General features: G+C 36.0%; 3 protein-coding genes across 3 annotated transcripts; all 3 read left to right on the top strand.

Annotated features, from left to right (window-relative positions):
• Nucleotides 1-3294: 3294 nt before the first annotated feature.
• On the top strand, nt 3295-5211 carry LOC147488117 (uncharacterized). Its single transcript, XM_086574269.1, has 3 exons — nt 3295-4178; nt 4866-5067; nt 5155-5211. The coding sequence occupies exons 1-3, from the start codon at nt 3295-3297 to the stop codon at nt 5209-5211; spliced, it is 1143 nt and encodes a 380-aa protein (XP_086430395.1).
• Nucleotides 5212-5386: 175 nt separating this feature from the next.
• Nucleotides 5387-8159, top strand: LOC147488116 (uncharacterized). Its single transcript, XM_086572423.1, has 6 exons — nt 5387-5795; nt 5888-6355; nt 6444-7080; nt 7205-7658; nt 7749-7924; nt 8002-8159. Exons 2-3 carry the CDS (start codon nt 6326-6328, stop codon nt 7065-7067), a joined length of 654 nt encoding a protein of 217 aa, XP_086428549.1. The 5' UTR covers nt 5387-5795; nt 5888-6325; the 3' UTR covers nt 7068-7080; nt 7205-7658; nt 7749-7924; nt 8002-8159.
• Nucleotides 7490-10710, top strand: LOC147488115 (uncharacterized). Its single transcript, XM_086574268.1, has 7 exons — nt 7490-7658; nt 7749-7924; nt 8002-8094; nt 8246-8296; nt 10056-10160; nt 10243-10560; nt 10657-10710. The coding sequence occupies exons 1-7, from the start codon at nt 7490-7492 to the stop codon at nt 10708-10710; spliced, it is 966 nt and encodes a 321-aa protein (XP_086430394.1).
• The last annotated feature ends 2066 nt before the right edge of the window (nt 10711-12776 follow it).

Below are 12776 nucleotides of genomic sequence, written 5' to 3'. Positions count from 1 at the left end.
TTCTTTTCTTCTCTTTGCTTCTGCAAAATCTCATCTACCTTCTCGCTTTCTCTTGGGTAACAATTTATTTTTAGTAAAGATGCCTTTTTTATGTTTATTAGTTTGATTTTTAGTGTTAAACAACATTGTTTTTCTTGTTGCAATATGTTTTTCTTGTTTTCGAGTATTGACATTTTTAATGGAATTAGTATATTTGAATAAAGTAGTAGTATGCCACTTGCTTTGTGGTTAAGAATAAGAATAAAGGGGAGGAGGAAGTGTTTTGTGTATTGAGTTATTAGTATCTCGAGGAAACAACTTTTTGTGGTCTCTCGATGATATTAATTTTCTATCACAATTGTTTTTCTTTTTTTATAATTTGCTCAATTTCTTATGTTAGTAAGATTGCCTCACGGTTTCTTCATTATTTAAAATGCAGAAACCAATCTCTTTGTTCTAATATTTACTATTGCTGCCTATTATTTTATTTTCTTTTGGATTGAATTGTGTGGGGTTTTGTAAGTATACTACCCAGTTCTTAACACAAATGAACTTTGTTTTTTCCTTAAAATACTAAATGGATGAAACAAGCTTATAAGTACAATGTTTTTCTAGTTGCATAGATTACAAAGTTTGAAACTTTGTTTGAAGCCTCATTAGTAAGTGGGATAGTTCAATGGTAATATCGCTAGGGTTGTATCTAGAGTTGGATCATCCTTGCAGAAACTCTATTGTTTCTAGTTGTAAGTAGGAATATCATATGGTGAGAAAGAGTGTATCTTTTAAAGTAAACGAGCAAGAACATATTATCACCCTTTTCATTTAGAAGTTGGTAGGCTGTAGATGAAAATGAGGAACTTAATGGTACTTCGTAACTCGGAAGACAACCCAATTGTGCACAACAAATTGGTAACCGAAAAAACTTCTAAGAAAAACTCAAATCTTGATCGAGTCCATGATCCATACATTTTTGTTAGACACGACCACACAGTCCAGTTATATATGCTAATATGCTGCAAAAACCCAACAACGACATATTTGGTTTCTGTTTTCTTTATGTTCAAAGTTTGTTTGCTTTACAAAAAAATGTCACCCTTGAAAATGTATGGACTCCCCAATGTATGTAGTACATTAGGTTATCTGGAAATTATGGTCACATCTTTGTAAGTTATATATTAGGTTATCTGGAAATTATGATTACTTCTTTTGTAAATGCGTTCTCATTCACCTAAAAAAATCTTTGTAAGTTCTCATGATGCCATAACCTTAAGCGTATATGTTCTCATGAAGAATCATTGATGATAGATTGAAGACGAAGCAAAACATCTTCTTTCTTTCTTTTTTACATTTTTTATCTTGAATAATTTAACTCTTGAAGTGGCAAGGTATGAATGTTTAAATGCTAAAAAGGATGCAAAATAATTATATTTGTTCAGAATTTAGTATATAGTTAGCTTAGATACTTAAGTGCCAAGTCAAGCAGTTAGCACCTTTACCAGTACCATCGTGTTAAGTTAGCTTCGACTCTTAATAAAAAATTCATTATTAGTTGTTGGAAGAAATAGAAGTTAAAAAGGAAGGATGAGACACTTAGAAATTGCAGTTGAGGACTTAGGGTGAAACCAATGATCGAGTGAACATAGGGACAAAGATGCCACCACCACCAACTTCTACACTCCCCAAAGCTGCACCTAAGAATCCTATTATGGATCCTACCACCAATCTCCACCTTAACTCCATTTCCTGCATGTTCACCAAATTAAACAAGCACCAAATATATTATTTATTTCATGATGAAGAAGTCAAGAAAATAATTTGCTGCATGCACGATAGAGAGACTCACCGGCCAAACGTGGTGATAAAGAGGACTTTCCGGTCTGCCCCCAAGAAATTTATAAGCTTAACCAACACCCTTTCTCGACCTACTTCATCCTCAACCTGACTTTGTTCATCAACACCAGCTCTCAAAGGTCTCTCTGCATTGGCTAGTTGAATCACTATGACAAGACCTAAACACGCTATCAATGTTGTTATAACTACGACGATCTGTGGCACCTTAGAGATATTCATGGAGAGACTCGAGAGAAGGCCGGAGGATCGAGTGGGTAGGTAGGTTTCAGTCACGTGTCTCATTGAGCTCTCTTTCCTAAACATTGCATGTATTTATAAGTAAAAAAATAGCTGCATAACATGGATAGTACATCCTCAAACATTTACTCATGCGCAAACAATACATTATAGATTGTGTTTGACAACATCAGAATTTTATTCTTGAAGAGTTGACATCACCTATAAAATACCCAAGCCATGACAAAATTGTGATTTAATTCCTCCATGACGGTAAGATGCCAATATTTTCGACACCTGGTTTTCGGGTCCAAGTAGGCCTTATTTAAATTTGAATTAACAAATTTGGAATTTTTATTTTTGTGAATCACACACAAGAATTGTGGTGTTGGTTGGATGTTATTTTTCCCCAAAGGCAATACTACTCATACTAGAAAGAGTCGCCCCTAAGCGTAACGAAATCTTGGCATGAGTTCTAAATGTTCTAAATATCATCAACGAAATCTCTTACATCATGATTCATGAGTGGAGTCAACTGAAATGTTCATTGACCAGTTCAAGACTTTTTTTGAATACATTTAGAACTACGATTGAATATATACCTTCCAAGTTTTTGAATATACCTAAGTTTATGGGGGTAGGTGTGTTTTGCTACTATAAAATGTTGAGTAAAAAGAAAATGTAGGCCAAGTACAAACTTTAATATATATATATATATATATATATATATATATATATATATATATATATATATATATATATATATATATATGTTGAACTATATTATATATTATTACTGCATGCTATTGCGATATTATGAAAAATGCATACTTCTTGCATTTTAAAGTGTAAGTCGATATCATATAACAATTTTGTTATGTTTCTTAATGCTTGCGAAAATGAATACTTGCTACATATGAAAAAGATGTACGAATGTTACTTGTTTGTTATTCTTATTTATGAGATGCTACTTATATTTCATTGCTTGCATTCCATTTCTTTTTTATTTATTTTTTTTTCGGGAGTTAGCTCTTGAAATGTTAAAGGTGGTTATTATCTGTTTTTTGCTAGTGTGATGCATGCCTCTTAATTTGAGCATGTTTATTTTCTAGCTTATACATATACTTTCTTTTATCAATAAGGCAGATTTTTTCTTTAGAGTTCTTATTTCATCTTATTTGTTATTTATTAGTTTTCACTTTTTTTGTAATAGAAGTAGTAGGTGGTATTCAAATACTTGTGAGTTAAATGACTTCTATTCCTCCAAGCAAGGCATGGATGAAAGAAAGAAGTCCCTGTCCTAAGTATCTGGAAGGTGTCGAATCATTTATGAAATTTGCCAAAGACCATTCAGGGAATGTAGATTGGTATCTTTGTCCATGTATAAAATGTCGTAATGTTGGTGGTGGAAAAACTTATAAGGTGGTCAAGGAACATTTAATTTGTGATGGTATAATGACATCCTACACCACATGGTATTGTCATGGCGAACCCATTATTGATGTTGAGCCAAACCAGGAGCGTTGTAGTGCATCTTCTAGTGGCAAGACTCATGAAGAGCAGCCTCGGATGTTGGATTTGGTGAATGATGCTTTTAGGCGTGTTTTGCCCGAGAGCCTCGATGCGTGCATGAATGAATTGGGTTCACATGGGGATACTCATGCTGAACATGGAGAAGATAATAATTCTGAAAACAATTCACGTGAGGACACAAAAGCTAAAAAGTTACGGGATGATGCAACTCAACCTTTGTATCCCTCATGTGGAGTTGAGGAAACAAAATTGTCTGTTATAGTTGAACTGGTAGGCTTGAAGTCTACGCATAATTGGTCCAATAACAGTTTTGATGAGTTGCTTAAGACACTCAAAAGAGTTCTCCCCAGTGGTAACACCTTGGCAGAGAGCACAACTGATTGTTTGGAAATGATCAAGTCTCTGGGTATGAATTACATATCTATCCATGCATGCCCCAACGATTGTATGTTATATTGGAAAGATAATAAAGCTCTTAAACGATGTACTACATGTGGAGAAGGAAGGTACAAGGCTGAGTTTAATAATAAGTCCTCGCTTGTACCAAAGAAAGTATTGAGATACTTTCCTTTAACCCCAAGGTTGCATAGGCTTTACAGGTTAGCCATCTTGTTTGTGGGTAATATTCATTTATCAGGTTTCCATGTAAAATAAGTTGAAATATATTTTTTCTTGCATATACTCTTGTAGCATTCCGTGGATAATTTGAGATGATGACATGGCATTCCAAATCAGCTTCCCCTTTGGGATATATCGCCATCCATCGATTCTTCTTGTTGGGGGAATTGATACAGCGTCACCAGAATTTTCTGCTTGGGCAGCGTAATGTTCGCTTAGGCCTTTCAACGGATGGATTTAATCCATTTGGTAACAAGAGTCTTTCTCACGGTTGTTGGTTTGTAATGATTGTTCCTTACAATCTTCCACCTTCATTTTGCATGCTAAAAAGAGTTTACTATGTTATCATTGTTAATTCACGGGAAGCACTGAGCCGAGGAAAAACATTGATGTGTATTTGGAACCATTGGTGGATGAGTTGAAAGATTTATGGAACAATGGATCAACTTTTTTTCGACTCTCACAAAGCAAGACTTCTTTCACAATGAAAGTTGTTCTTTTGTGGACTATACAAGATTTCCCGGCATATGGGTATTTATCGGGTTGTAGAACTTCTGGAAAGTATGCTTGTCCGGTCTGCGGTGAAGATATATCCTCAATTAGGCTTAAACGGGGAGTAAACAAGCTTACATGGGTCAGGTGCTTTCTACGGATAACCATCCCTTTAGATCTCAAAAATCTCAGTTTAATGGGAAAGAAGAACATGGGAAGACTCCTAAACGATTAACAGGAGACAAAGTACTTGAAAAAGTTAAGAACCTTCAAAATGTGTTTGGAAAAGTAGCGTCTAGGAAAAGAAAGAAGCGAGAGGACGATGATGAGACTGCATGGTCAAAGAGATCGATCCTATTTGAGTTGCCTTATTGGGAGGTACAATTTTAAAATACGTTATTGTCAATTGTAGTTTAATGTCTATCGTTTAAACTATAATAAACTATAACCTTTGTGTTTTTACAGTTGTTGGTCGTTCGTAACAATTTAGATGTGATGCATGTGGAGAAAAATGTTCTTTGAAAATCTCATAGGTACAATAATGGGTGCAAAAAATAAGACTAATAAGGGCCGGTCTTGCAGCTTGTTTAGACTTAAAGGAGATGAATATTAGGAAAAAGTTGTGGCCTGTACAAAATGGGACTAGAACTTTTTACCACATGCTCCTTTTTCTTTCTTTCAAGAGAAGAGAAAATGTTATTTTGTCAGACTTTGAAAACATTGAAGGTTCCTATAGGATACAGTTCTAATTGGGTGTATAATGTAAGCATGGAGGAACTTCAGATTAGGTGTCCCAAATCACATGATTATCATATTGTTATTCAACAATTACTGCCGGTACTATTGATGTATGCCTACAAAGAGCAAAAGCCATTGGGTGCTGCGATTAGACAATTGTCAATATTTTTTAATGTGCTTTGTTCTAAGGTTATTTGTTGCAAAGAGCTTGAAATTGCTAGCCAACAGATTGTGGAAGTATTATGTGTATTTGAGAAGTACTTTCCTCCTTCATTTTTTGTTTCAATGACACACCTCGTAGTGCATTTGGCGGAGGAAGCACGTATTTGTGGTCCTGTTAGATTCCGTTGGATGTATCCTTTTGAAAGGTAAGCGAAATGATATATAATTATTCAATTCAAGTGTTAATTTTTCAAGTGATAATTGTCATTTAAAACCTTAACTTAATATCTTGTTTTAGGATGATGAGAACATTCAAAACCTATGTTAGGAATAAAAGGTTTCCGGAAGGGTGTATCGCCGAGCGATACCTTATTGAAGAATCAATTTTGTATTGCAATGAATACATGCCAGAAGGTGGGAGTGGAAGCCACAAACGAGCAAGGAAAAATTTCTTGGATGATGATAATGGTTGTTCTAGTGAACAACTTAGTGGTAAAAGGGCAAGGTGTACAAACTTTCAAATATCCAAGTCTGAACAAGTGAGAAGATGGGTATTGGAGTGCTCTAAAGATGTTGTTAGTTGGAGAGAGTAAGTACAACATCCAGTTCATGATTTTAGACTCTTATACTCAATAATAAAGTAGCATTTAATGCTTTTACCAAGAAGTACCATTCCTATGAACAAAACCACCCAAGTAAGAAAAGAGGACGAAAGGGGAAATCAGTTGGGAAAGTGATGGATTTTATTCCTTGGCTTCGAGAACAGGTTCAAATTAGTAATTATTTAGTTTTATATTGGTTGGTGTCTTTTTATTTGTACAAAAATATTAACATATGCATTTTGACCGAGCTAGTTGGAAAATGAAGAGATGTCCCCTTTGAAAAGGCTTGCTGAAGGTCCGTTATTTAAAGCTATGTCGTATAACCGATATCTGATAAATGGGTATCAATTTTGCACAGCCAAATGTGATAGTACCAAGACAACACAAAACAGTGGGGTTGCCATGAATGCCACGACGAGTTTTCGAGCCAGTGCAAGAGATAAGAACTTGATTGATGGAGATGCGACTTATTATGGCGTCGTCCAACAGATTCTTGAGCTAGACTATACTGAGTTCAAACAAGTTGTTTTTTTATGTGATTGGGTTCGAATAGGAGATAAAGTAAATGGGTGTTCAGTTGATCCAGAAACCAGGTTAACATTTGTGAATTTTAGAAGGTTCATGAGCAGTTCAAAGGAAGGTGATGAGCCTTTTATTCTTGCTTCTCAAGCACGCCAAGTCTTTTATTGCAAAGATCCCAAAAGAGACGATTGGCGTGTTGTTTTAGATGCTCCTAAGAAGTTGACCCGAGATGTGGACGCATATGAAGATCCTTTGGTCTTCGAGGCAAGGCTAAAAGCAAATGCTTTTAGATCGACATTAGTAGATGAGGTTGTAGAAGAAGATATTTGTGAAGGATCATGGGTTGAAAGTTAGCTGAGTTTTAAAGGTGCACGGACATAGTTAAATGTTATACGCCTTGTTGTTTTTCATATTCAATTTTCATTTTCTAAACCTTATTTTAGTATCCCTGAATGTCTTACAAATATTTTTTTTTTTCTTAATTTGAACAGTGCTTTTGGAATGAATCTAGATTCACAACTTGAAGGGATGGAACGTTTGATTGATTGGGCAATCACATCTTCATGTTTTAATTTAGTGAAACAGTTTTTTGTAACTACTAATGTGTATGCATAGAATGTGTCTTGCATTTGGCGTACTTTCTTTTGTTGTGTGCAGTTTGTAATTGTTAGCTACTGAAATGTAATTGATGATGGAATATTTGAAAAGTGAGTTATGAATTAAATGAGTTTTTTTGTTATGAAAATGTTGTTTTGTGCAATATAGTTTTCAGCACAATGGCATCTGGACAAGCTGAGGGTGGGAGTGGATCTCGACAAGCTGAGGGTGGGAGTGGATCTCGACAAGTTGAGAGTGGGAGTGGATCTCGACAAACTAATGGAGAGAATGGATCCGGGCAGTCTGCGGGTGGTAATGTATCTGGACAATCTGGAACTGCAAATGCTGGTATATTGTTACTTGGGTTATTTTAAGTATATATATATATATATAAGAGATGCATTTAAGTATTCCTAACTTATACTTGTGTTATTTTAGAACCTAGACAGAAGATTTTTGTACTATTTGATGAAGATGGAAGACTAGTTGGAGACAAAGCTGCTGAATATAGTAGTCATCTTGGAGAATATAGTCGGGCGCATGCTTCAATAGCCCATCACAGATGGAAGAATGTGTCAGATGATGATAAGACACTCATATGGAAGCGAATCTCGGTAAATTTGATTACAACTATATTATAGTTCAATATTATTGTTTAACTACGCTAACTAATAATTTAATGTAAATATAGGAAGAATATGATTTGTCTGGAACAACGAAAGAAAAAGTTATGGCCAAGGCAAATGAATATTGGAGGAAGTACAAGAGCAGCTCCCTTAGGAAGGTTTATGATAAGTATAGAACAGATGAAGAAAGGAAAAGGCATTGCCAGTCTTTGTTAGAAAAGAAGATTGGGAAAAATTTGTTGACAATGAGTCCACTGAAGCAACAAAATCTCGCCGAGTTAATGGAAAACTTTCTAGGCAGTGCGATAGCAACGACAGAGATCCGGAAGAAAAGGTTCAGCTAGAATTGCTCACGAATTGGTAATCATTATCATATTTAATTTTTACTTTTTGGTGCATTTAGGGTAGTTATGTTTCTCGAGGTACTTGTTGTACGTACACTTTTACTCTTTGGTGCAAGCCTCAATTTCATATCTTCTATGCGTGCACATGCATGTAATATAGTTATCTCGATGGCTGTAAGTTAGTTACTTACTGTTCACACACCCATTACTATAGTTAAAAAGAAATATTGAAGACCCACTCCATACTATTTGAGGCTCCGTATTCCGGATAAATTGAGAGAAGAGTATTGGTATGAACTCGACGAAAGACAAAGTTTATACAGACTTCCACATTCACAGTCTGAGACCGCGGTTTCTTTGATGGCTTAGGTACGTATCGCTTTAATCCCACAATTTCACACATTATGGTACATTATCTGAAAATGGAAAAAGATGGGCTGGTGGGTATTGGTGAGGAGGAGGTTGTGGAAGACGATGTTTGTTTACGTGCACTCTTTCGGTTAATTATGCTTTTATAGTCAGGGAGATGCTCTTGTCCCGATTGATATTTATGAGCAAGTCTTTATCTTGTCCATGATTAACAATGCAGCTTCTTTAAGTGAAGACCCTCTTTCGTTGATTCCTCAAGTTGAAAAACTTCTAGAGCCATTAAGATGGTATGCCGGTAGTGATGTTCTGGACAAGTTGTTGAAGTTGTCTCTCGAGATTTTGAGGCTTGTTCCTGCTTTCGGTCTCAAATCTCAGCCGGGGTTGTGCAAGATAAAAACAACACGTGGATCCAAGTCTTTCCCAAGATGATGTTCTGCGAATTCAACTGTAGTGGTTGATGATTTTAAGCACCTTCTCCACTCGGAGAGATACTGGGAGGACTATTTTAGGCGACTTTCCAACCAAGAAGTTCAAGTGGATGTTGCTCATCTTGAACTATATGTCGGCAGAAGTCGTGAATGATCCTCGTCGTGGAGCTTATGTATCATCCTTTCCAAAATTTGGAGAGACTAATACAATGGCTGCATTGAACTATGATGCTTTGCTTCTTCACCTAGTTGTTAGTCTAAGACAATGAAGAAAGATTTGAAAGCGAAGAATTGGAACATTCTCTCGGATTATAGAAAGTTATCTAGTGGCATACAAAGGCTCAACTGTGTTTGACAAAGCTGATTTTTTTCCTTGAGAAAGCGTGACCGGTTGGTGAGGATTTGACTTTGGACTTTGTTTTCTGTCGTGAGTTCCTTAATCATCTCCACCCGAAATAGCCACCGCATTCAAAGCATTGATCGAGGAGCTTGGTGAGGGTTTGGTGAAGAATATGGAATAGGGCTAGGCGGTTGTCCGGCCAATGTGCAATTTGTATAATGCTTCCAAAGCATGCCTTAAATTGCTCGTTCGCGACTTTAGCGTGGTTGTTTGTGTTCTTGGTGTTATTTTTGTTTTAGTCATTTGTATTTCTGAAAAAATTGATCTACCAGATGCTACTCTGAGTGTTCCTTGAGGGTAAATATAACTTTTGTCAAAAGGAGACGTAATCTTTAATTCTTTATGAATGCATCTAAAATTTAAATACAACTTTTGTCAAAAGGAGACGTAATCTTTAATTCTTTATGAATGCATCTAAAATCTAAATACAACTTTTGTCAAAAGGAGGTTCGAAGTAATAGAAGGCCTTGCATAAAGATCGACCTAATTTTAGCATGGTCTAGCATTTTTGTACATGTAAGTAAGTCTTTATGTGTTCGAATATCTTTATATGTATATGTATACATTTTTTTTTCCAGAAACTAAAGAACCCTAATGTCCCTGTCACGAGAACGGATGTGTATGTAGTTTTACATACCAATAGCGACGGCACTTGCCCCACACAAGAACACAGTGACCAAGTGGTAAGACATTTTATAATAGATAACTTATTTGTCAATCATTTTGATGTTTTAGGTTATGAACAAATTCTTATTTGTTATATAGGAAAGTATAAAGGAAATTGTTGCTAGTAACCCTGCAAGCACTATGTTGGATTTGGATCATGATCCTGTTGCACAAGTATTGGGGCGTGATACCAAAGGTCGCTTTCGTGGCTTGGGCGCTGGAGTTAGTAGAAGAGGACTTGACGCTTCAGCTCCAGCAAAAAATCAGCTTAAAATGCAAAAGGAGATGACTTCAACTCTTATTGGGGAGGTCCAGGATTTGAAGTTGCTGTGTGGAGAATTGCAAAAGGACGTAGCAATGATGAAATCTGGTCAAGGGTCGAATGTACCGTTCTCCCCTTGCTCCGGTTCTTCTCAGGTAAGGTCGAATGCACCTTCCATATAAATTTTTTAGTGCAGATTTTACTCCAAAACATCTGACTTCATTGATGAAATTTATATCTACTATTTGTAGTTGAATCGGATGGGACCAGCACCCCAAGGATTTCCACGGTTTTACTTTCGGTGAGTTGTAAGTTATACTCAATCTTGTAGCGTGAGCATGTGGCTAATGGAAGGGCAATTATAGGAGAAGAAGTTGGTGGAGAAGTTATCGAGACTTATGATGTTATCTTGGATAGTGTGCTTGTACCTCATGCTCAAAGTACAAACCGCGCAACTCTTGGAGAGGAGGAGATAGGATCAATTGTCGATTGGCCCAAAGCTCTAACTGTCTTTGATCATTAGCCATTAGGGGTATGAATATCTGAATGTGTAATATCTGACTACATCAGCATCTACTACTAAAAATATTTAGCTAATAGAAAATGCTCTTATTTTGCAGGATGTGGACTTTTTGCGTGTTGCTTCTCTTTTTGTACATCGGTGTTACTGAAGGTCATGGAAGATGCTCGTAGAAGTCTCATGTTTTTTGTATATCAGTGCTTAGGCAGGATGTGAATGCTTAGATGAACCTCTAGTATTTTGTGTATACCGATGATTTTTTTGTATTAAGTTGATCGTATCCCCCTTGTTTTGTATATTGGTTCATAGAACTTCGAATTTGAAGTTACTAGCCTACTAGTTGAAAGTTTGAATCTAGATCTCGTGTATGTTTAACGGCGTGTGTGTTTGTATGTTCCTTTGTACCATTTTCTATGTTTATTTTTTTTTCTTGAGTTACTTTCGTTTATGGATTGCGATGAACAAGCTTTGACATCTCGCCCTGTCTACCATCAATGGAGGGAATGGAACTAATGATCTTGAGGCTCTCAAACATGTATTGTATTTTCTTTATGTTTTATAGATTTTTGTTTATTGGGTTTTGGCTGTTGACTTATGGGATTCATTATGTTTATTTTCAGATTGCATTGAATGATTATGATCATTCAGGTGAGTTATCATTTCAAGTTGTCATAACTAGTTCCCTGGATATCAATTGTTTGAATAAATTCTTAATTTGAGAATTCAATTTCAGGGTGAGGCAACTGAATGCATGCCTAAGCTTCATTTGAGGTACTTAATTACTTGATTACAATTACAATTTCCTTTTTCTCTTATTTGATTGTTTAAGTATAGTTTTGGTTTAAATTTACACTAATCCACTAGTTTGTGCATATCATGCACATGGCATGGTGATTTTATAACTTGACGTACAGGTGAAGTTCCAAAAAGAAGTTCACCTTTGCAAGAATGTAGAGTATCGAGGAGAAACTTAACCATCTTTCTGCCACCATAGAGAGGGAAAGAAGCCATCTCAACAACAACCTTTCACAGTTCAAGAAAGAGTCGAAGCTTTCCGTTTCTAGAATAAGTGCAAATGTGAGTAACTGCAAACATGATCTTATTCATCATTATTTATAGCTGATTGTTCTTGTTCTAGTCATTAGTTCCAAAGAGAAACCATGAATATGGACTTGGACAAGTAACTGTTAAGGTCTTTTTGCTTCCAAGCTTAGGTTGCAAAACTTCTTCGACGGTTTTCCAGGGAACAAACTTATCTGGCGATCCAAGGATATCGCTCACCCTACATGTAACATATCAATGAGAAAGTTTTCTTTCAAGGTGGACTATTTATAACTTGGATCAAAATGTAAGATCGCTACTAAAATGGTTCTGTCTCGGCGAGAATGCCGCTTTGCTCGGATGCATAATTGACACCGGTGAGGTTTTGAAGTTCGATGATCCATATATGAGGGAGGAAAGGGTATAGTAGTCCCTAGTTGGTTCAGAATGTAGACAAGGATTAACTTATTCTCGCATGAAACTTCAATAAGGGAAATATTTGTTTTATTACAAGTGTTTATGTTTACAATTGAAAGTAACCAATAAACTGATTACGTTTTCTGAGTAATGAATATTTACCGATTGATATCTGCAATCGTTTTGCCGTTAGTGAATCTACCGGAGGCACCGCTTGAAGTCTACACCATAAGGTGGGAAATTTGCATCTAGATATCGACGGAATTCATTATCATTGGCGTTCTTGGTCAAAGTATTGCTCTTGATTACTATGTTCGCGGTACCTATTTAATCATATTTAATTGTGAAGGCGGACTAACTTGAACTTTATCAACACTCACAAATTGATTTCTC

The sequence above is a fragment of the Coptis chinensis genome, chromosome 7 (genome assembly GCF_015680905.1).
Source record: "Coptis chinensis isolate HL-2020 chromosome 7, ASM1568090v1, whole genome shotgun sequence".
NCBI lineage: Eukaryota > Viridiplantae > Streptophyta > Magnoliopsida > Ranunculales > Ranunculaceae > Coptis > Coptis chinensis.
This window is presented reverse-complemented; position numbering and strand designations above follow the sequence as displayed.

What these genes read in the sequence shown, in the direction of transcription:
- LOC147488115 (XM_086574268.1), top strand. Translation starts at nt 7,490, where the DNA reads ATGGCATCTGGACAAGCTGAGGGTGGGAGTGGATCTCGACAAGCTGAG. An exon ending in CTAGAATTGCTCACGAATTG is followed by an intron (nt 8,297 to 10,055) that starts GTAATCATTATC and finishes TTTTTTTTCCAG; the next exon opens with AAACTAAAGAACCCTAATGT. An exon ending in AAGAACACAGTGACCAAGTG is followed by an intron (nt 10,161 to 10,242) that starts GTAAGACATTTT and finishes TTTGTTATATAG; the next exon opens with GAAAGTATAAAGGAAATTGT.
- LOC147488117 (XM_086574269.1), top strand. Translation starts at nt 3,295, where the DNA reads ATGACTTCTATTCCTCCAAGCAAGGCATGGATGAAAGAAAGAAGTCCC. An exon ending in AGGTTGCATAGGCTTTACAG is followed by an intron (nt 4,179 to 4,865) that starts GTTAGCCATCTT and finishes CCATCCCTTTAG; the next exon opens with ATCTCAAAAATCTCAGTTTA. An exon ending in TTGAGTTGCCTTATTGGGAG is followed by an intron (nt 5,068 to 5,154) that starts GTACAATTTTAA and finishes GTGTTTTTACAG; the next exon opens with TTGTTGGTCGTTCGTAACAA.
- LOC147488116 (XM_086572423.1), top strand. Translation starts at nt 6,326, where the DNA reads ATGGATTTTATTCCTTGGCTTCGAGAACAG. An exon ending in TTCCTTGGCTTCGAGAACAG is followed by an intron (nt 6,356 to 6,443) that starts GTTCAAATTAGT and finishes TGACCGAGCTAG; the next exon opens with TTGGAAAATGAAGAGATGTC.